The sequence below is a fragment of the Protobothrops mucrosquamatus genome, unplaced genomic scaffold, assembly GCF_001527695.2.
Source record: "Protobothrops mucrosquamatus isolate PMUCROS unplaced genomic scaffold, P.Mucros_1.0 scaffold1157, whole genome shotgun sequence".
In the NCBI taxonomy this organism is placed as follows: domain Eukaryota; kingdom Metazoa; phylum Chordata; class Lepidosauria; order Squamata; family Viperidae; genus Protobothrops; species Protobothrops mucrosquamatus.
In genome coordinates this window covers 448901-471236 of record NW_015387372.1, presented here as the reverse complement: position 1 = coordinate 471236, position 22336 = coordinate 448901, and the positions used below count along the sequence as shown (strand labels likewise).

General features: G+C 54.6%; 4 protein-coding genes across 4 annotated transcripts in view; 2 read left to right on the top strand and 2 right to left on the bottom strand.

Annotated features, from left to right (window-relative positions):
* Nucleotides 1-2655: 2655 nt before the first annotated feature.
* On the bottom strand, nt 2656-5393 carry MED29 (mediator complex subunit 29). The gene is made up of 4 exons (XM_015820667.1): nt 5142-5393; nt 4488-4546; nt 4313-4397; nt 2656-3431 (listed from the first exon to the last, which is right to left on the bottom strand). Exons 1-4 carry the CDS (start codon nt 5391-5393, stop codon nt 3204-3206), a joined length of 624 nt encoding a protein of 207 aa, XP_015676153.1. The 3' UTR covers nt 2656-3203.
* Nucleotides 5394-5680: 287 nt separating this feature from the next.
* PAF1 (PAF1 homolog, Paf1/RNA polymerase II complex component) lies at nt 5681-12367 on the top strand. Its single transcript, XM_015820684.1, has 14 exons — nt 5681-5730; nt 5844-5873; nt 5974-6066; nt 6230-6351; nt 7042-7108; nt 7603-7704; nt 8103-8208; nt 8692-8760; nt 8892-8995; nt 9996-10112; nt 10611-10739; nt 11108-11213; nt 11335-11416; nt 11924-12367. Exons 1-14 carry the CDS (start codon nt 5681-5683, stop codon nt 12355-12357), a joined length of 1611 nt encoding a protein of 536 aa, XP_015676170.1. The 3' UTR covers nt 12358-12367.
* Nucleotides 12368-12753: 386 nt separating this feature from the next.
* On the top strand, nt 12754-15852 carry LOC107291646 (suppressor of cytokine signaling 5-like). Its single transcript, XM_029284983.1, has 2 exons — nt 12754-12805; nt 14512-15852. Exons 1-2 carry the CDS (start codon nt 12754-12756, stop codon nt 15837-15839), a joined length of 1380 nt encoding a protein of 459 aa, XP_029140816.1. The 3' UTR covers nt 15840-15852.
* Nucleotides 15853-21646: 5794 nt separating this feature from the next.
* The window catches only part of SAMD4B (sterile alpha motif domain containing 4B), a 9792-nt gene continuing 9102 nt past the window's right edge, over nt 21647-22336 (bottom strand). Inside the window, exon 12 of the mRNA XM_015820683.1 lies at nt 21647-21675. Within this exon, the coding sequence (XP_015676169.1) occupies nt 21647-21675 (29 nt within the window). The remainder of the gene's footprint in view (nt 21676-22336) is intronic.

The following is a 22336-nucleotide window of genomic DNA, read 5'->3' as shown; positions in this document are numbered from 1 at the left end:
ATGCAGCAATGACAAACTGTGGTGGGCTGGGGTCACACGGATCACTTGGAGTTGGCGGGGGTGTGCAAACTGAGAACAGGTAGTCTCGTGACCAGAATTTCCATTGCTAAGCAAAAGGGGTTGTTAAGTGAGCCTTACTTGATTTTTTGACCTTTTTTTGCCATGGCTGAGGGAAATGCTGCCGTCGTTATGTGAATCACCCAGTCGTTAAGTGAATCCAGTTTTCCCTGCTTTCCTGGGTCAGTGGAAGCAGCTTGGATTGACCCCTGCACCTGTGGCTCTCCACTTTTTCTTCACCCCAGGCCCCTTTCAAATACCTTTTGTGGCCACGGACCCCCAGTTTTGGTCCCTATGCTGTAAAAAAGGGGCTGAGAGCCTAGAAAGTGCGCAGAGCAGAGCAACAAAGATGGGGGCTAAATCGCATGATGAACAGTTGAGGGAAATGGGAATATCTAGTCCAGAGGTGCTCAACCTTGGCAACTTTAAGACTTGTGGACTTCAACTCCCAGAATTTGCTGGTTGAGGAATTTTGGGAGTTGAAGTTGCCAAGATTGAAGATTCCTGCTTTAGTCTAACGAACTAGATTAAACTAGACTGGACTAGGAGCGACATGATAGCCGTCTTCCAATATTTGAGGGAAGAGGAGGGGGTCAACCAAGCACCAGAAGCCAGGACAAGAAGCAACGGGTGGAAACTTATTAAGAAGAAAAGCAACCTGGAACTAAGGAGAAACTTCCTAACAGCGAGGACAATTAACCAGTGGAACAGCTTGCCACCAGAAGCTGTGGGGTGCTCCATCCCTGGAGGTTTTTAAGAAGAGATCGGACAGCCATTTGTCTGGAATGGTATAGGATCTCCTGCTTGAGCAAGGGGTTGGACTACTAGATGATCTCCAGGGTCCCTTCCAGCCCTAGTCAATCCCCTTGGGATTAAAAGGGGGCTGCTGCGCCATTCTGGGAAACGGCCCCCTCCCCACATGGAGGGAGGGGGAGAGAAGAAGCTGCCTTAGAAAGCCCAAAGAGGGAACTTTTCGCGTGCTGACACAGCTCCCAGCCTGTGGCTTGGCACCGGCTGGATTTTTCCAAGAGCTCACAGCCTCCCTGGGCTTCCGAAGGGGGGGAAACCGAGGCGCAGCCAAAGCGGCTTAGAACAGGGTGTTCTGTTGCTGGCTGCCGGAGCTTCCTGTCCCTCTCCCTGCCCTTGCAACCAGAGGGGGGGGGTCAGGGGGGGAGAGGAAGGAGGCAGGGTTGCTCTGGAGAGAAGCCACCCAGCTGCATGCAAAAATGCTGGACAACGAGAAAGGAAAAAGGCTCTCTCTGATGCAACTGGGTGGCCGTAGCAAGAACTGGACGTCCTACCCCCTTCTGCTCCCGCGCCTGGAGTAAAGCATTGCAAAAGCTGCGCTATGGAATTGCAGGAGGAACCAAGCGGGGCAGCCAGGCCCCTTGCCTTTCTCCCCCTCCTCCCCCCCCCAGGAGCAACATAAAGCACCCAAGTGTTCGGGGGGGGGGGCTGGATACCCAGTTTCTTCTGCCCAAGTTTGCCTTGTCCTGTGGGATCCCACAACACAGAGGGCCCCTTCCCAATTATGGAGCAGCCTCCTTCTGCAGGGGGCTTGGATAGAGGAGGGGGGGGGTCCTGCTTCATCCCAGAGGGGAGCTGCTGCTGGGGGAGATTTCCCTCGTCCAAAGTGGTGTGCAGAAGGCCACTGAGCCCATCCCTGGGCACCTCCAGACGGAAAGGATTTGGAGCAGGAAGTGCTTAGCAAACAGCAGGGGAAGGTCCGTGAGTTCCTCGAGCCTGGCTCAGCATGAGGCAGCCCCAGGCGCGACCTCACAGGCTTAAGCTGAAGGGTGTGCAGACGCTTTTGAGGGATCCACTTCTGATCCTAAAGAGAGAGGTTTGGCTCTTGATAATCACGAGCAATTAAAACGTACAAAGACCAAGCTGGCAAGGATGGAAATCTCGCACAAAAAGATGGAAAAGGACACGCACGAGCCCCAAGAGCACCTCAGGAGAAACAGGAATTGGCTCTTGGATCAATGCACTCATTTCCACACTGGCACGGGGCTTGCCCACGGCCTCGGCCAAGCCCCTTCTTCCAGTCTCTTCCAGGGCTTTCCTATTTTCTGGGATTCAACAGACCAGCTCCTCTCCAACTGAAGAGACTGCTTGGTGGGCTCCTAAACCGGTCAGGAGAAAAACTTGAGAAGGCCCCAAATCGCCCCAATGGGCAGAGAGGAAAGAGCGTGCTGAACTTGAATGAAACTCCGACGGAAGAGCACAGGTTGGACCGTGGGGTCCTTCGTGGTCTCTCTGAGCTTGGTTGCTTTCTTGCAAACATTTCATCACCCTACTAGCTAACATCTTCAGCGCTAAAAAGGAAGGAGGAGGAGGAGGAGGAGAAGGAGGAGGAAAAGGAGGAGGAGGAGGAAAAGGAGAAGGAGGAAGAATGTGGAGTCCCTGGTGCTTTCTGAACCTGGCTCTTTTCTTGCAGACACTTCATACCGAACTAGATAACATCATCAGTGCTAGAAGGGAGGAGGTTTGTAGGGAGGGGGAGGAGGAGGAAGAGGAGGAGGACTGTGGGGTCCTTGGTGCTCTCTGAGCTTGGTGGCTTTCCTGCAGACATTTCATGACCCAACTAGTAACATCATCTGTGCCTTTTTGAACTAAACGCATCAGGCAGATTTTATTGTATTGCAAGTTCTTCAATCAAGTGTAACAGAAAAGTGAGCAAAGAAAAAAAAAACGTTTCTAGAAGCTTCCTCATCAACCCAGAAATCATCTTTTTACAGATACACACTTGATAACGAGGTCCACAAAACATTGTATTTGTGCCCAGATCCACCTTCTGGGTAGTAAGTTGGAGAAAGACATTTCGCCTCTTCTATCCGCCTGATGCGCCTTTGGGATAAAGTGATCTTTTAAAAAAGAATCAGTTCTGAAATCTCACCAGGCTTCCTCCTAAGTGAAAATAAACATAGGAAAAACTGGCCAGCTAAACTCTGGCAGAGCTCTGCGGCCAGCAGGTGGCTGAATTTTTGTGACTGCCGCAAAGGCGATCAGAAGCTTGGAGAGCTGCACAGACAGGGCTGAATAAATATGGAGACGAATGGAAGGCAGGACCGAGAACCGTCATTCTGCAACCCATTTGGCCCTTCTGGGATCAGAATCCAGGCATGGCGCGAAGAGCCCGCAGATCACAAGGTCCCCTGCGAGGGCATCTTGCCCGTGATCTTGTTGGAGCACTCGAGCAGGGCGTTGTGGATGTCCTTGGCGCAGGAGATCTGGGACTTGATCATGCTGAGGTACTGGGTGTAGGGCAGGCTCTCTGCCTGGACCGCGTCGGGCTTGGTGGCGGTGGGCACGAGGGTGGGCGAGTGCTTGGTGCTGTCGAAGCTCTGGGAGAGGCACTCGTAGGCCAGGCGCTGGGCAGGGGGAGAAAGGGGACGTGTGAGAACAGAGCGGATCAGATGTTACCCTGCAGAGGGCTCAGAGGGTGTGTGTGTGTGTGTGTGTGTGTGTGTGTGTGTGTGTGTCTGCAGACAGCAGCCCGTCCCTTCCTGAGAAAGACTAAGACAATGCTTCCTGACAGGGAGGGCAATTAACCAGTGGAACGGCTTGCCACCAGAGGTTGTGGGTGCTCCATCACTGGAGGTTTTTAAGAAGAGACTGGACAGTCACTTGTCTGAAATGGTACAGGTAATCCTCGACTTACAACCACAACTGAGCCCAAAATTTCTGTGGCTAAACAGTTTATTTGTTAAGTGAATTTTGCCCCATTTTATGACCTTTCCCGCCACAGTTGTTAAGTGAATAATCTGGCTTCCCCCATTGACTTTGCTTGTCAGAAAGTCGCAAAAGGGGATCACGTGACCCCAGGACACTGCGACCCCTCATAAATGCAGGCCAGTTGCCAAGCGTCTGAATTTTGATCACGTGACCATGGGGATGCTGCAATGGTCGTTAAGTGTGAAAAACGGCCATAAGTCTTTTTTTTTCAGTGCTGTTGTAACTTTGAACGGTCACTAAATGAACTGTGGTAACTGTATAGCGTTTCCTGCTTGAGTAGGGGGTTGGACTTCACTAGAAGACCTCCAAGGTCCCTCCCAGTCCTGTTTTTGTGCAGAGAGGCAGCTCCTTCTCAGAACCACATCCGAGTCTCCTTAACGTGGTGCCCATCCCCAGCTGCACCCAGCAGAGATGAGGAGTACAAAAGAAAAAAGGGGGACAAAATCTTGAACCCCAGCAAGGTGCACTTCATCAGGCTGGTGAACGAGAAGGGAGGCCCACCTCCTCCTGGACTTACCAGACAGAGTTCCAGCTGGTCGCACAAGGCGTAAAATTCCTCCAGGTTTTTGTCTACTCTTTGTACTGGAACTTCACTGATTTTCCTGAGGAAAAGGGAAAGAAAGAAAAGTTTGCTGTTTTGGCAGAATGAAAGGGGGAGGTGGGAGGGGGAGGGAAGGGGTGTGTGAACTCACTGCCCGCTGTCGATGTTGGTGTTCTGGAGAAAGTTCTGAGCAGCCACCTTCATCAGGTTCTGAAACGGGGACGGGAGGAGGAGAGCATGAAGTGGGCTTCCCGGCAGGGACCCCCCAAAGAGGAGAATCTCTGCAGCTCAGGGTGGAAATGAGGGGTCCTTTGTCCTCTCTGAGCCTGGGGGGTTTCTTGCAGACCTTTCATGACCCAACTAGGTGACGTCCTCAGTGTTCCCAAGGACGGTGTTTGCTCCCGGTCCATATACAATAGCTTGCCCTGCCGCTATAGGGACGGCAGGGATTCACACCAGGCGGTCAAACGGAAAACCATCCCTTAATCAGGGAGTCACCAAGAAACCCCCCCATAAGTGAGGGGTGGACTACAACTCCCAGAAACCCCCCATGAGTGAGGGATGGACTACAACTCCCAGAAACCCCCCATGAGTGAGGGGTGGACTACAACTCCCAGAAACCCCCCATGAGTGAGGGATGGACTACAACTCCCAGAAACCCCCCATGAGTGAGGGGTGGACTACAACTCCCAGAAACCCCCCATGAGTGAGGGGTGGACTACAACTCCCGGAAAGCCGCCAGCCGAGGGGCTCCCACGGGGAAGATAGACCCCGCCGCGCACCATGGGCCCCGGAGTCCGCTCACCTGCAGGCTCTCCTTCAGCTGCGGCAGGAGGAGGCGGAAGCGCTGCACCGGGTCGAAGTCCTGTGCCTGCGCGGCCACCTGCATGCCGGAGGGTGCCGGGCCCGCGGTCAGAGGAGGCGCCCCCACCGCGGCCTGCTGCCCCCCCGGGCCCGTCCCAGGTCCGGAGGGCCCCCCGGGGCCCATCAGCGGCGGCTGCGAGGGCGCCTGAGGCGGCTGCGGCTGCGGCAACTGCGGCTGAGACGGCGCCGCCATCTTCGGCCGCTCCCGCGAGACTACCCTTCCCGGCGGGCCCCGCGCGGAAGCGCTGCGCGATGACGCGAGGATTCCCGGCACGCACCGCGGGAGCGCTTCCCCTGACGCGATCCCGAGAGCGACGCTTCCCGGCAGGCCTTTCGCGGAGCGGGGCCCTCTGGGAGTTGCAGTCCCGCCATGCTTAGCGCGGAGGACCCCGGCGGGCTCTCGGACTACGCTTCCCGGCGCTCCCCGCGGCAGTAAAGGCCTGGCGTCTGCGCCCTCGGAAGCTCGGGGAAGCCGCTGCCATGGCGCCCACGATCCAGACTCAGGCGCAGCGGGAGGAGCCGGGCCACAGGTGGGGAGGGGGCGCCTCTGGGACTGGGGGGGGGGGTCGGCCCATCTCCCCTCCCCACTTTCCCTCCTCCGCGGCCATTAACTCTCCGCCCGTCCGCTTCTTCTTCCCCGCAGGCCCAACTCGCACCGGACGCTGCCCGAGAGGTAAGGCGCCCGCCCGTCCGTCCCACCGGGGGCTCCGGCCCCGCGAGAGGCAATGGCGGCGGCCTCCCGGTCACCCCTGCCCTTGTGCTTCGGCCCGCAGGTCCGGGGTGGTGTGCCGCGTCAAGTACTGCAACAGCCTCCCCGACATCCCCTTCGACCCCAAGTTCATCACCTACCCCTTCGACCAGAACAGGTGAGACCCCCCCCCCGCGAGGCCCCGCTCTCTCTTTTAGGGGAGGGAGGTTCGATCCCATGCTCACCTGGCTGCCAGGTGTGCGTTTCTGAGTGAGACTCGGCTTTGGACAGTTGCCTGGGCATTAAGGATGAAGGTTTTTCTTGCTTCCTTCCCTTTCCAGGTTCGTGCAGTACAAGGCCACTTCTCTGGAAAAGCAGCACAAACACGACTTGCTGACGGAACCTGATTTGGGAGTTACCATAGATCTAATAAACCCGGATACTTACCGCATTGACCCCAACGGTGAGACGGACTCTCTGTACACCCATCACAATGGAGGGTTAAACATGTGTCTGCAGAGGGATGCTGGTTGGGGAGATGTGCCTGTTTTGTGTGCGAGGAAAACCTGCATTATAGATTTCTGGTAGCCACTAAACAAATAAAGAGATAATACAGCTATGAGGGTGAATGCTGTGCATTAAAATCTCTTACAGTTAGTCCTCGCTTACTGACCACTCGTTTAGCACACATTCAAAGTTCCAACAGCACTAGATCAGTTCTTTGACGTACTCTGATCGGTACTACTTATGACTGGTCCTTGAAGTCCCAGCTGTCATGCCAACCCTGCAGTCACATGACCGCAATCTGGGCACTTGGCAGCTGACTTGCACTTAAAACAGTGGCAGTAGCCACTTACCTGCCTACCTGTTTGTGAATCACCTGGGATTTGCAACTTCCTGCCGGCTTCTCCACTGACTTTGTGGTGCTTTACATTGCTTAGTGAGGGAAGTTCTGGTCCCCATCACTGCCGTTAGGTGAAGACTACCTGAACTAAATGCAAATGAAATAAAATGTGCACATCTCCATAGCAGAATTCCAGGAGTTTAGCTAGAGAATGCAAAGAGGCCGGACTGCATCTCTACCCTTTGCAGACCTCTCCGAGCACGTTCAGTGGAGGTGATTCAACCTGTGACCATGTTTGATTTCTTTTAGTTCTTCTAGATCCTGCAGATGAGAAACTGCTGGAGGAGGAGATCCAGGCACCCACCAGTTCCAAGAGGTAGTGCAATTCTGCTGGCCTTGCTCCAGGGTCTGCTGCCTCTCTCTCTCCCACGCCAGCATCAGATTGTTCAGAGTTTCTTGCAGTTGTCCTTCATGGCGTGGCTCGTTTAAGTTATTTCCTCCTTTGTGAGAGAGTCTCTAAGCTGCCTGGACCTTAACATCTGCCTCTAAGTCTCCACAACTCTCCTCAGCCTCTCCATGCTGGCAGCTGCTCCATTCCCTCTCTCTCATGCATACCTACTTGTTAAATTAATATACCACCCATCTCGCTATCCAAAGCAACTCTGGCTATATATGCATAAGGGCACAAATGGCCTGTCCCTTTTGTAATACTAGTCGGTGTGGGGAAGATTTGGCATTCCTGCATCGCGAGACCCTCCTCAAAGCCCCTGCTGGCTGGGAACAGATGGAGCTTAACCAGATGGGCTTGGAGAAGGCAGCTGTGGAGAAGAACAGCTCTAGCCAGACTTTTGGGTTTTTTCCCCCCTTCAGATCACAGCAGCACGCCAAAGTTGTGCCATGGATGCGGAAGACCGAATACATCTCCACCGAGTTCAACCGCTACGGAGTCTCCAATGAGAAGCCGGAGGTTAAGTGAGTAGCAACATCACTTGTGGTGTTCAGCAATCATTCGGCAATTATTTTTCTGTGCAGCTTTACCCTAGCAAAGACGTTGGCCTTAGCTCAAAAGTAATGGTCTCCCTTTCAGTGCCCAGCCGGAGTGGATTCTATATGTTGAATGTTAAATCTGTTTGGTATTTGGGTCACTTTTTTCTCTCTTTTTGTACACTTATTTTTTTTCTTTTTTGTCATTAGTGCCGAATGTATGCTTTTGTTTTTTTTCTGTTTTGTATTTTATCTTTTACAATAAAACAATACATAATTTTTTTTTTAAAGTAACCATCTCACTAAGTCCAACACAAGGGAGCCAGGCTCTTTGTCCCATGGCTGAGACGCCCTTTCTGAGCTCTCCCCCACCTTGTTCGGTTTAGGATCGGTGTGTCTGTCAAACAGCAGTTCACCGAGGAGGAGATTTACAAGGACCGAGACAGCCAGATCGCAGCCATTGAGAAGACCTTTGAGGATGCTCAGAAGTCAGTGAGTGCTCTTCCTCGTCCTCCCTCTCAAAAGAAAATCTCCTTTCCTCTCGTTGTTGTGCCTTTTCAGAGACGGAACCTGTGCAGAAAGAGAGAAACCAGCAGAATAAGAATAACAGCGCTGGAAGGGGACCTCAGAGGTCTTCTAGCCCTGTAGAACGGTAGAATCGGGGTGTCCAACCTTGGCAACTTTAAGACCTGTGGACTTCAACTCTGCTGGCTGGGGAATTCTGGGAGTTGAAGTCCGCAAGTCTTAAAGTTGCCAAGGTTGGACACCCCAGCTGTAGAAGCTTGCTGGAGCCATTTTTATTCTCTTTGTATTGGTGGTTTAAATGCACTCTCTGATTTGGGGGGGGGGCAAAGGGTGCTTTGCAGAGCCTACATTGAGCTACAGCTTTCAGGCCTAGCAAGTGTGGTTGTGTTCCCTTTTTCTTGGGTGTCTCCTAATGGGAAACTCTGCTCCTCTCTCCACCCCCCCCCCAAGATTTCTCAGCACTACAGCAAGCCTCGCGTTACTCCAATGGAAGTCATGCCGGCCTTTCCTGACTTCAAGGTAAGGGAAACCAAGGTGGCCCCAGGGAAGAGCCGGCTAGGTGAAGGGTCAGCAGCCTGCCCCTCCCCAGAAGGACTTGCTGGGCTCTGAGCTGCTGTTCTCATTCTCTCTCTTTCTCTCCTCCCTGCCAGATGTGGATCAACCCCTGTGCTCAGGTCATTTTTGACTCTGATCCAGCACCCAAGGACACCAGCGGGACAGCAGCTCTGGACATGATGTCACAAGCTATGATTAGGTGAGACCATGGTTCATTTATAATAATAATAATAATAATAATAATAATAATAATAATAATGATGATGATGATGATGATGATGATGATGATGATAAAGTTGGAAGGGACCTTGGAGGTCATCTAGTCCAACCCCCTGCTCAGGCAGGAAACCCTATACCATTTTGGACAAAAGGCTGTCCAGTTTCTTCTTAAAAACTTCCAGTGTTGGAGCATTCACCGCTTCTGGAGGCAGGTTGTTCCACTGGTTAATTGTTCTCACTGTCAGGAAGTTTCTCCTTAGTTCCAGGTTGCTTCTCTCCTTGATTAATTTCCACCCGTTGCTTCTCGTCCTGCCCTCAGGCGCTTTGGGGAATAGCTTGACTGCCTCTTCTTTGGGGCAGCCCCTGAGATATTGGAAGACTGCTATCCTGTCCCCCCTCGTCTTTCTCTTTGTTAAACTAGACATACCCAATTCCAGCAACCGTTCCTCATATGCTTTAAAGTAGGGAGGGGGAGGCCAGCCTCAGTTTCCTGGCCAAGGGCGTTTGCTTGTTTGTTTGTTTTTTGTATGCTGCATTTATTATTTTTACAAATGACTCAAGGCAGTGAACATACCCAACACATCTTTCTCCTTCTAGTTCCCCCACAATAACCCTGTGAGTTGGGTTAAACAGAGAGAGCAACTGGCCCAAAGCCACCCCGCCGGCTTTCATGCCTAAGGCGGGACTAGAACTCACCGTCTCCCACTTTCTAGCCCGGTGCCTTAACCACTAGACCAAACTGGCTCTCCTTGTGTCTTGACCTTTGGCACTTCTTCAAATATGGGCTTTTTTGGACCATCCTGGATCCCTGCCCAGCTCTTTTAAGACCTCAAGCCGAAAGAACTATTTCTCTCTCATAATCTTCACCCATCTCCTTTTCTATGGCGGTGCCAGTGAAAATTTTGCTTGGCACCGGGGCTGTTCTGTCCAAAGCAGCAGGGAGCTGACGTGCCTCTTTCCCCCTTTCCCTCCACCTCCAGGGGCATGATGGATGAAGAGGGCAACCAGTTTGTGGCCTACTTCCTTCCCGTGGACGACACGATGCGGAAACGCAAACGGGATCAAGACGAGGAGATGGATTACACACCCGAGGATGTGTACGTGAGCGCAGAAGCCAAGCATGGTCTTGCGGAGGAAGCAGGAATGCAAGCAAGGCTAAACTCAACCTGGAAGGAAGCCCAAAGGGGCATCGTGGCTGGAATAAGGGTTCTAGTTTTGCTTCCCGTAGCGGAAAACGTGGGTCAGCCAGCCGCACGCAGCTTGGCTTACATTTTCCAACCGGCTTAGTCTGAATTTGGCCTTTCAGAGTCATGGATTAAAATGACATCTTTTCCCTTGAGCTCTTCACTTCACTTCAGGGGGATAGAAATGTTAAGTTGCACGGACTGGTTAATTCTGCTCTTGAATTTCGTACGTGCCTCTTCCTACCTTGGTTTGCGGTGGCAAAATAGCTCTAGCCCGCCGATGGGATTTGGGTAAGCGAGAAAATCAATCCAGTTTTAGGAAAAGCGTGGGAAGGAGTTGGTTTTCCCCGGTTTCCTTTGCCCACAAGCAGAGGTGAAACTCTCCTCTCTTCCATCCCCCCCCCCAATTAGGTACGAGTATAAAATCGCCAGGGAGTACAACTGGAATGTGAAGAACAAAGCCAGCAAGGGCTACGAAGAGAACTATTTCTTCATCTTTCGTGAAGGCGACGGTGTCTATTACAACGAACTGGAGACCAGGTGAGGCGGGGGGGGGAGTTTGGGGCAGGGCTGGGGTACCGAAGAGGGGGCTGCGGGGGCCTTGGTAGGCTAAGTGGTGTGGCGAGACCTCCCTGGGCCGATTGGTTGTTTGATGAGCCAGTTTCCAGCCCTCAACATCTACAGGGGGTCCTCGACTTACAACCACAATGGAGCCCACAATTTCTATTGCTAAGGGAGGCAGTGCACAAGTCTTAAAAGTTGCCAAGGTTGGAGACCCCTGCTCTAAAAGGAACTGTTGTGGCTGTGGGTCCTCAGATAAAAGGGGCAGGGGGGAACTGAGATGCTGGCGAGGGGAGGGGAGGGGTCCAGGCCCCTTCCTCCCTTTCTGACCTCCTTCTCCCCGGCAGAGTGCGGCTCAGCAAACGGCGAGCCAAGGCCGGGGTCCAGTCCGGCACCAACGCGGTGCTGGTGGTGAAGCACAGGGACATGAACGAGAAGGAGCTGGAGGCCCAGGTAGGGCTGGGCGTCATGGCAGGCAGAGGGAGCCCACGGCTGGGCTCCTCCCCATGGCGGAGGGAGGGAGGGGCCTTGTGCTGGGTGTCTCACTCGGGCGCCTTCACATCCCTCCTCGCAGGAAGCCCGCAAAGCGCAACTGGAGAACCACGAACCCGAAGAGGAGGAGGAGGAGGAGATGAGCAAAGTGGCGCAAGTCTCAGGTAAGGGGTCTTTCTCCCAGAGCCCAGCCTGCCCCATAGAGCAGGCCTGGGCCCCTTTTGGCTGGCTTTAGCTCAGTCTCAAATTAGAAATCAGATGTGAGTAAGTGCACACCAGGCGCACAATACAATTTTCTTTCGAAGGCAACTGCTATTCCTGTTGAATTTACACGTGTGCGTGCGTGCACGCCCCACACCTTCACAGCCCTAACCTTAACCTTAACTGTGGTTTAATGATTATTGGCGGTGGGACTTTCCTGTGTGTTTTACTGGGGTCCACAAACCAGTCTGAAAGAAAAGCTGACACCTTTGCTTTCCTTAGCGAAGAATTGTAAGAATGTGTACCTGACCTCAGTTTTTGGGCCCGACTCCAAGGGGACCAAACCTTAACCACCCCAGTTTCTCAGGTGCCCCCCCCCCAGAGGAAATTGACTGCCCACCCCCATCCCTCCCCACCAGAGAGGGGGGCTTCTCCCGTGTTTAACGCACTCTCCGTCTCCCCCACTCCAGACGAGGAGCCAGAGAAAGGCAGTGAGAGCGAGAAGGAGGCCAGCGAAGCCGAGGAGGAGGAGGAGGAAGAGGAGGAAGAGGAGGAGGAGGAGGAGGAAGGCCGCTCGCCCAGCGTGGGTGAGGGCGCCGTGGCCGAGGAGAGCGAGGAGGACGAACGGGCAGCGCGAGACAAAGAGGAGATTTTCGGCAGTGACGATGACGAGGAAGACTCCGAGCCGGAGGGCGGCCGGCCAGAGGCGGACGAGGAGAGCGGCAGCGAGGAAGAGGAGGAAGAGGAGGACGAACACGGGGGGAGCAGCCGGCAGCACCGGGGCAACCGCAGCCCCTTTTTCAGCGGCAGCGACCGCTCCAACCACGAGGACGAGGAGGAAGGCGAGGCCAGCGCCAGCGACGCCCCTTCGGAGTCGAGCAGCGATAGCAGCGACAGTGACTGAGCAGCCACGGAGGCCGCTCGGAGGGGCGACTGGGACTATTGGGGGAGGCGACGGGGCCTGGATTGGCCGGGCCCCTTCAGGGGTCCAGAGTGTCCTTTCGCCAGCTCTGCCACCTGCGGCCGCCGGGCTTGGTGGGCTGGGCAGTTGGCACTGCTGGGGGAACTTGTGCTTCAGCCCCAGGTATTCCCTGCTGTACATAAGGACAGGCATCCCCTTTCAGTTGCAATAAAGTGTGTTTTTTTCCCCTTTTCTTTCTTGATTTTCTGTGCCAGGGGATGGATTTGGGATTTCAGGGCAGGGTTTGGGCACCGGGGTGGGGGTGGGGGTGGGTGAGGATAGGGCGGGTTTCTCTATGCAGGTGTGCTGGACTACAACTCCCATCACCCCTTGGGCCATATGGCCCTCCAGGTCAACAACGATGCTCTAGATGAGGTCCATGGAGGAGATTGTGAGGTGCAGAAAGACCTGTGTCTGCAGCCCAGAGGGGAGCCTCCCATCTGGGGGCCTGCAGCCCCTTCGCCAAGGGGTCTTGATTGGGGGGGGGTTCCTTGCTCAGCAATGGGGCAATTTGGGGTTTGGGAGGGGTCCGGAGCCCCTGGCCTGCTGCTAGGAGACCAGAAGTCCTCCGGGAGGGGAAGGAACTTGGCAAGGCCACCTTCCAAGTAGGGATGGGGGGTGGGTGGGTGAAGCAAAGTGGTGGTTGGGGGGTGGGATTTTGAGTGGGTGGGAGAAACGGGGCAGCTTTGCTGGGTTCCAAGGAGGGGGCGGGCTGCAGCTGTGCCCAGCAGAGGCTCCGTGCGCCCACTGAAGGGCTTGGCCCCCTGGGGGAGGGGTTCCTGGGGTCCCTGCCGGCTCTTGGCCCCCACACGGACGGGGCTTCTCCAGGGGGGTCGGTCGCTCCGCGGGTCTTTCCGCTCCTCCAGCTGAGGCGCCCCCCCTTGGCTGCTGCCTCCTTCCTCGGCATTATGGGTCTCCGAAGGAGGGGGGGGTCTTTCAAGTCTTCCAGTCTCCTCCTCCCACCTTGCCCAGCATGATGGGCTCTTGGCTCTTAACAGCCTCCTCTTTCACTCCTTCCTTCCACCTGGCTGAGCTTTATGGGCTTCCCAAAGGAAGACGGGCCCCTTAGCTCCTCCGACCTGCTCCTCCTCTCCTTCCTTCCTTCCTTCCTTCCTTCTCCATTTCTCTCCCTCCCTTCCGGCTCCAGCGCTGCGCGGGGCGAGGCGAGGCGAGGCGGGGCGAGGCGGCTCTGCGGCCGGACGGGCGGCGCTCTCGGCGGCGCTTCCTCTCCGCGCCGCCACCCAGGAAGTGCCCGCCTCGGCCGCAGCCCCTCCGGATCGCGCGGGCGGCGGGGCGCATGGACGGCGGGTGCGCGGGGCCTGGGCGGGCCGGGGCTCCCGGGGAGGGTCGCCTGTCGCCGGCGGGGCGCGTGGGCTGGGCGGCCGAGGGGNAGGGGAGGGGGCCGGCCGGGCGGGGGGGGCGCCCTAGAGGCCCCCTCCCCTTTTAGCCTGCCAAGCAGGACTTGGCGAGGCCGGCCTCAGCCGGCGAGGGGATCGGCCCGCACCCGGGGTGGCAGAGCGGGGGGGTGGGGGTGGGGGGGCGCTTTGCAAAGAAAACCCGGGTCGGTCCTCCTCCCGTGACCCCCCCGCCCCCCGTGGCAGACGGGCAGCCCTTGCAGGGACCCCCCCCTCGGGACTGGCCCCTCTCTGGCTTTGCAGAGCGACCCGGGCGGCCTCTGAACTGCCCCGGTCTGGCGGGGGGGGGGGCGAGGCGGCTCGGTGCCCGGGCAGGGGCCCAAGCCGGCTTAGCATCGCACAAAGAGCCGCTTGTTGTTGTGGAGGTTGTGGGAGGAGGAGGAGGAGGGCGGTGCGTTCCTGGGGTGCCAAAGCCTCCCAGAGGCCCCGTGGCACCTTTTCTGGCAAACGAGTCTGGCCACTCCGGGACGAAGCCAGTGGCAGCACTACAAAGCCCATGACTCTTCCTAAAACGGGCCAGTCGGGAAAGGTGCAACTCGCCTCCTTGGGAAGTTTTGGCACCAGAAACCTCCACAACCCTCCCTTTGGATTTTGGGGTGAAGGAGGTGGATGGCGGCAGGGGGGGGGCTTTGCTGGCAGACGGGCAGCTACTGACGCTCTGCTTTTTTCTTCCCCAGCTCAGCATCGTCGCGGCCCTGTCGGTCTGCCCCGTCCCCTGGAGAGCAGCAGCCATCTCATCAAGTGCCCGGGAGGAGCGCCAGCCCTTCGGCGTGCCCCCTGCCAGGGGGACCATGTCACAGGACAGCGGGGGCTCGGCCTAAAGTGAAGCCGGATGGCGGCACAAGCAGCCGTAGGGCTGGGCGTGGGAAGGCCAGACCCAGCCACGCCTCGGAGAGACTTTCCAAAGTGGAGCCGGCCACGGAGGGCCCACGGCGGGCAGACCCCGAGCCTGCCAAGGGGCTGGGCCATTCCTTGCGGCAGAAGCTGCAAGCCGCCGTGGGGCAGTGCTTCCCCATCAAGAGCTTGTCGCGCTCACCGGACCTCTCTTCCCAGCGCAAAATTCACCTCCGGGAATTGATGCTGGACACCTGCCCCTTCCCCCCCGGCTCGGAGTTGGCCCGCACGTGGAAGCTGATCAAGCAGCACACGGTGCCGGTCTCCGAGCACGAGGGCCTGGTCGCCCTGCCCCCCGAGGACGAAGATGACCGCCTGAGGGAACGCCGCCGCATCAGCATCGAGCAGGGCGTGGATCCACCACCAGACGCCTTGATCCATACCTTTGAGGTGACGGCGCAGATCAACCCTCTCTACAAACTGGGGCCAAAGCTCGCCCACGGCATGACCGAGTTGGCTGGGCCTGGCCGGACCGTGCTGACCGCCACTGATGAGCAGGATGAAGAGGAGGAGGAGGAGGAAGAAGAAGAAGAAGAAGAGCTGGAGTCAGCCTTTGCTGGGCTGCCAGAGGTCCGAGGCGGCCTGCGGGTGCACACCCAGATTGACTACATCCACTGCCTGGTGCCCGACCTGCTTCAGCTGACACAACTCTCCTGTTACTGGGGTGTGATGGACCGCTACGAAGCTGAGTCCCTGCTGGAGGGCAAGCCGGAGGGCACCTTCCTCCTGCGGGACTCAGCCCAAGAGGACTACCTCTTCTCCGTGAGTTTCCGGCGCTATGGCCGTTCTCTCCACGCCCGCATCGAGCAGTGGAACCACAACTTCAGCTTCGACGTCCACGACCCCAGCGTCTTTCACGCGCCCACCGTGAGCGGCCTCCTGGAGCACTACAAGGACCCCAGCGTCTGCATGTTCTTCGAGCCGCTGCTGTCCATCCCCATCCACCGCACCTTCCCCTTCGGCCTGCAGCACCTCTGCCGAGCCGTGGTGACCTCCTGCACCACCTACGACGGCATCGGGCACCTTCCGCTGCCCCGGGCGCTGAAGGAGTACCTGAAAGAGTACCACTATAAGCAGAGGGTCAGGGTGCGGCGCCTGGATACCTGGGGCACCTGATCCGTTCTTTGAGGACCACCAACCACCGATCAGCCTCCCGACTCTACCTGCTTTTCCTTCATGACAATTATTATTCTTAACCCGTCTTCTCTTAGCTGGCATTCTCCGGAACGGATGGGCACCATTTGCTGGTACGCCTAGCTAGCATGCTGGCTGGAAACACTGAGCATGGCAGCCTGGCACATCTGGGCAGCATTTGGGTGGAGAGAGTGGGCCCGTCTCCCTCCACGCGTTCCCAGGGTTGGGAGCACAAGGGTGTTTGCAGAGGCCTTTTTCAATTTGGGTGCAAAATCCAGCGTTGTAGAGACTTCGGGCTGCAGCGGAGGCCCAAAGGTTTTGCAAGCCAGAGCAAAAAATGAGGACTTCCAGTCAACCGGAATTCAGATGTCAAGGCAGCATCAAAGGCCGCAGGGGCCCCCTCCCCCTGCTAGACGGGAGGTTCGCCCCAACTGGTGGGCTCTTGCTGAGGGGCTCTGCGGCTGCCTCCACTTCCTTCCTGAGAAAAAGCACAACATTTGGGGGTTCAGGGCTGTTCCAAGCCAGGCGTTTGAGCACAAACGTCGGGTGGGAAGAGGAGCCGGTGCCCCTTGTTGGGTTCCGCCTCCAGCACAATCCCGCATTTTTTGCGCTTCTTCCATTCCTCCAGGTTGTACAGGTAGTCCTCGACTTGCCAGTTCATTTGGTGACCGTTTGAAGCATTGAAAAAAAGTGACTTATGACAGTTTTTCACATTTATAATTGTTGCAGCACTCCCGTGGTCACATGTTCAAAATTCAGACGCTTGGCAACTGGCTCGTATTTATGACGGTCGCCGTGTCCCTGGGTCACGTGATCCCCTTTTGCAACCTTTTGACAAGCTAAGTCAATGGGGCAAAGCCAGATTCGCTTAACGACTGTGCCACTAACTTAACAACTGCAGTGCTTCACTTAACAGCTGTGGCAAGTCGTAAAATGGGGCGAAATTCACTTGTCTCGCTTAGCAACAGGAATTTTGGACTCAACTGTGGTCATAGGTTGAGGACTACTGGTGATTGCTGCTCTGGGGAGACCTCGAAAGCACCCCAAATCCTGGTGGCCGCAGGGCAGCAGAGGGAAGCACAAGCGTCTTGCCTCGAGGGACACGACACGGCCGCCACAGATCCAGAAACCTCACCTGCGTTGTCCCTGGGTGTGTGGTTGTGAACGTCTCCACCTCTGAACTCCGGCTGTCGGGCTTCCTTCACAACCTGTCGCTCTGCACTGTTGTATATCATTAAAACCTCCTTGGTCCACTGCGCGTCGTGCTGCAGTTTCCTCTTAATAATAATAAAGTTGGAAGGGACCTTGGAGGTCATCGAGTCCAACCCCCTGCTCAGGCAGGAACGCTACACCATTTCAGACAAAAGGCTGTCCAGTCTCTTCTTAAAAACTTCCAGTGTTGGAGCATTCACCGCTTCTGGAGGCAGGTTGTTCCATTGGTTAATTGTTCTAACTGTCAGGAAGTTTCTCCTTAGTTCTAAGTTGCTTCTCTCCTTGATCAGTTTGTTTCTCGTGCCCAGCCTTCCCAGCCAGGGTGGTTTCACAAAAAAGGGGGGGGAGCCCCCAAAGCTTCCCCCACTGTGAAAAACCAGAGCTGATGGGAACAAGGTGTCCAAGCAGCCTGCAACTCTGCTCCCAGTACAGGGGGGCTCGAGAGCCTGACTTTGCTTTTTGAAAGGGAGCCCCCCCCCAAACAGACCTGGTCGGGAGGGGCTGTCTGGCTGAGCAGGGAGAGGGGGTCCAAAAGACTGGGAGGGGGCAGGTGTTGCCCCCGGGGAGCTGCTATGGAGGTGCCATAGAAGGAAGACCTGATAGATCGTTGCCCGTGTTAAGAACAAACCGGGGTTGGCTGCAGCCCGTTAGATGGAAAAACAGGGCTTCCCAACTTAGGAATAAATTTTCCCCAAATTGGGTTGTCATGTACACAAACTTATTATCCATCATAACAGGGGCCTTTAAATTGATGTGACGATTGCCACGTGTGCTAAAATGTATTAAAAATTTGGGTCCCCGAGTATTCCTATAAAGAGGAAGATTGCCAAACTCGTCAATGGCAATTGGCTAAAATGACAGAAAGCTCGTTTGGCGCCACTGCTTTTGTAATACAGGACATCCTCAAGTTACGACCGTTTGTTCAGTGACTGTTCCAAGTTAGGACGGTGCTCAAGGGACTTGCGAATGGGGGTCCTTAAAGTTCAGTGAGACCAAGAAGTGGTTTGAAGCAATCACCCCTCCCGTTGGCCGGAGCAGGGGGGGGGGTGATCCCAGAGGAAACCCACCAGCCCCCACCCCGTGAGCCTGGGCATTGACCCCGGGACTCCTCCAAGGCAAACACAGGAGTGGAACTTCAAAAGGCAAATCTCTATGGACTGCAGGCATCCAAGCTTAGTAGTTTCAAGACTTATGGACTTCAGCTCCCAGAATTCCACCACCAAGCAAGTCCACTGATGAGTATTCTGGGAGTTGAAGTCCATACACCTGGCAATGGCCAAGTTTGGGAAACGCTGTGCTTGAAGGTGGCATTAAGAAACATGGTGGTGTAGGATTTAAGGCTAATTCTGCCCACTGCCAGCAGTTCGATCCTGGCCTGCTCAGGGTCGACTCAGCCTTCCATCCTTCCGAGGTTGGTAAAATGAGGACCCAGATTGTTTGGGGGAGATAGGCTGACTCTGTAAACTGCTTAGAGGGGGCTGTAAAGCACTGTGAAGCGGTATATAAGTCTAAGCACTAAGTGCTGTAGGGAGAACCTGGGGGGGGCGGAGTTAAAAGAGGTATTGGCCTGGCATCCCTACATAGCCATAAGTGAACTAAGTCCAGCCCCATATCTAACTCCAAGCAGATGCCAACTATTGACAGAAGATTCCTGCGCACAGGCCCTTAGCAATATATCAGCTTAACTGGATCTTCACCTGTGGGTCTTTCACACCCGACACTCCCCAATGCGGGCTCAGTCGGTCCGAAGAAGCTGCTCTTCCTTCAACAGGGTGCCCAGCCCCCCCCCCCAAGGCAGACAACCCAGATATTCCCCAATCAGAAATGACTCGGTGGTCAGACCTACCATCTTTAAATACCTCCCACCCCAGATTAGGTGCTCACTGCAGAGGATGAGACCCCGATGATTGGATTAATCTCGGTGAGCCCGCCATCCTGGGGACCCCAGTGGTAGAGAGCAAGGCAATCTTTTAGCAGCCCCCTCCCACCCCCTTGCTGAATTTCTCCAACCGAAATACCGAGCTGGGTCAAGACCCCCTCCCCAACCCTAATAAACCAAGCACTTAAAAAAAGAATACAAAATAAGCACAGCTTTATCATAGAGGTTAATAAAAAAAGGACTAATGCTTAAATTCTGTATATGCCTTTTACAAAGCAAAAAACCAGAAAGGGGGGGGGGAAGCAGCAAAGGAGTCCAACAAAGCAATCTAAAGTCAGAATTTGATCTTTTTTTTTTTTTGTAAAACATTTTGTGTGTGTTTTTTTTTTTAAATAACGTATTCATGGTTACCAGCCATAGTCATAACAAAAGTTATTCATAATAAAATGTATCTAAAATAACATTTCTATTTCAAACAGGAACCTTGTCTCTCTACTTTTTTTTTTTTTTTTTTTTTAAGAAATACAGTAGCTCTGTCTGGTTTGTTTTTCTCCTTTTTTTGTTTCATTTTGTTTTTGTACACTACTCTTCGGTATACACTTTGGAAAAAGGCTTTTCAGACTTCGAACAGCTCTCGTCGGTGTGAAAGAGGAGAGGGGACTCGGCGAGAATTCGGTACCTAAGAACTGGCCGACGCTGGTGGACGGGGAAGGGGCTACAAAGAGACGCTGCCACCCCCAGCAGGGGCACCACGCCCAGCTAGAGGGGGCAGAACCCACAGGACGCCCCCCCCAGCCCCTTACCTTACTGGGCAAACTACCCTTGCCCCCCGGTTGTGAAGCCCCCAATACCCACCCTCGCTCGTCCTCTCACCCTGCTTACACGGACCTGCTATCAAGAGGTAAGGCTGGTCTTTGCCAGTCCAGCCCTGCCCGTCTTTCCTGGCACTGCCACCCCGGGGAAAGGGGGGAAAGGCGGGGGGGGGGCAGGTAGCAATGTCCTCCCCTCCCTCCTGCAGTAAAGCTCTCCGAAACTAGGAAACTGTAAACAAGGCGGCGCAGACCGGCTGGAGATGTGCGAAGAAGGGTGTCCGGCCTGACGGCCCCCCTCCCCACGACCCTCACCCAAATCTTGTAGCCCACTGGGATGCACCCCCAAAGTCTTTCCTCCCCCCTCCCAGTCCCAATTAGCCACGATGATCCTGGATCACTTGCATGCCAGCATCTGATCAAGTTCTTTTTCCTGGCTTTGCAAATATCATCCCATCTGCTCCTCAACTTTGCTAAGTACCAGGAAATTGGGTGGAGGGGAACACACACACACACACACACACACAGACGCACGCACGCACACCCCGTCCTCAGGTCCTGCTATGGCCAGTTTGCCCTGGTCCTACCTCCGCCCTCTCCCCATCGCCCCTTTCAACAAAGGAAGACACACAATTACTCAACCCCAACGATTGAACTAGAGAAAAACTCTTGACCAGTTTTGGGAGATGCTGCACAGGCGTTCCGACCGTTTACCCCCTCCCCCTTCCTGCCCCCCTCCACAACCTGGGGGGGGGAGGTTAGGGAAAGGGAAGAGAAGAAAGAGAGTCTGGAAGCCGTGCCCGGAACTCAAATCAGCTCAACTGAGAATTCGGCTTCTGAAACTGGTGACCTCCGATCCACCCACCCAAACTGCTTCAACAGAACTAGGCTTAATACTGCCACATTTTAAAAAAAAAGAAAAAGAAAAGAACAACAACAACAACACAAAAAAAAGCCTCACCGGGCAGGAACTGAAGGGGTTCAGAAAAAAAATCCCACGCTATTTCTGGGAGATGCCTAAGCTACTCTGCCCGGTTCCTCAAAAGAGCTGGAGGTTGTTTCGAGAGCGTAAAAATGAAAACGAACCCCAATTGTGTGCTGGACACCCCCGTCCTCCCTGGGCCGTTCCCTGGGGTCCCCCCCTCCCACCCCACTCACCAGTCTCGGTGGAAGCAAGTAATAGAGGCACTTTTAAAATTTTACAAGTCACCTGCTGCACCCTTTCCCTCGCCCGCCTCCCTGCAGAGACCCAAAACTAGCGGTGAAATTGCCCAGGTGAGCCAGCCTGTCTCGTTCCCCCCCAAAAAAAATCCCCGATACAAGGGGAGGGGTCTTTCGGCGGCGTGAACTCTGTTTCTACTCAGGTGTCCTCTTGGATTACCTCCCCTGTTCCTTCCTTACGCAGAAGGCAAGGAGAGAGAGGTGGTAGGCACTGGAAAGGCGGGGAGGGGGCTGAGAGAGGGAAAACAAATCGGGAAAAGAATTATACCGGGCCTAATTTAGGCCCCTGCATCTGCACGTTAAACCGGGGAGACCGCCACCTCCCCTGTACATCAAAATATTAAACCAATATCTGAAGTTATAAGAATAATAAAAAATAGAGGAAAAAAAAATATTAGAACGCAATAAGATGGTAAAGATTGTAGTGACAGGTTTTTTCTCCTCTATTCCTCTGGCTGCTAAGGAATGCTGGAGAAGGAGGGATTTTTTTTTTGGGGGGGGAGGAAAACAAAAAATTATTCAGCTACCCCCGTAGTGACACACCCCTGGGGGAGGGTTTAAAACAAAAACAAAAAACAAAAAAAAAACCCGAAAAAGGAATGGGAGGAGAAAAAAAATAAAACAGCCATCCTAAAGCTTCTCATAATATGCCCGCAGATCCAGCTTGTTCAGATGGTTGAGGTCTTGTCCGTGCCATCTGCAAAAGAGAGGACAGGGGTAAGGGTCACGGGTGTTTTCTACACATGGGGGCGTGGGTGGGTGGGCTTTGATGTCCTGGGGATCTTGGAGTCTTCTCAGGTTGGGTATAAACAGGAAATCCCACACAAAGAGGGGTTAGAGCAGGGCTGGCCAACCATGGCAACTTTCAGACTTGTGGACTTCAACTCCCAGAATTCCTCAGCCTGGCACGTTGGCTGAGGAATTCTGGGAGTTGAAGTCCACAAGTCTGAAAGTTGCCAACTTTGAAGAGCCCTGCTCTATTGCTTAGACTTATATCCACTTTTCCTTCAGAAGGTCAAATTGGTGCACGGGGCCCTTCTAAATTTTTGCCCACCGTAACTCAGCAAGTAGGCCGAGCTGAGAGAAAGCAGCGGGGAGGACCGCCCCGTCAGACTGCTGACATGCGTGTCGCCCAATCCTAGTTCCAGACCTTATTATTATTATTATTATTATTATTTCATAAACTTCTATGCCGCCCTTCTCCCCAGAGGGACTCAGGGCGGCTCACAGCATGTTAAAAAACAAAACAAAAAACATTTCCCCTATAAAACCAATTAAAAAGCAAATATATTAATAGCTGTGTCATATTTAAAATCTTTGAAAATTTTTAAAAATTATTCCCTATTTAAAATTCACCC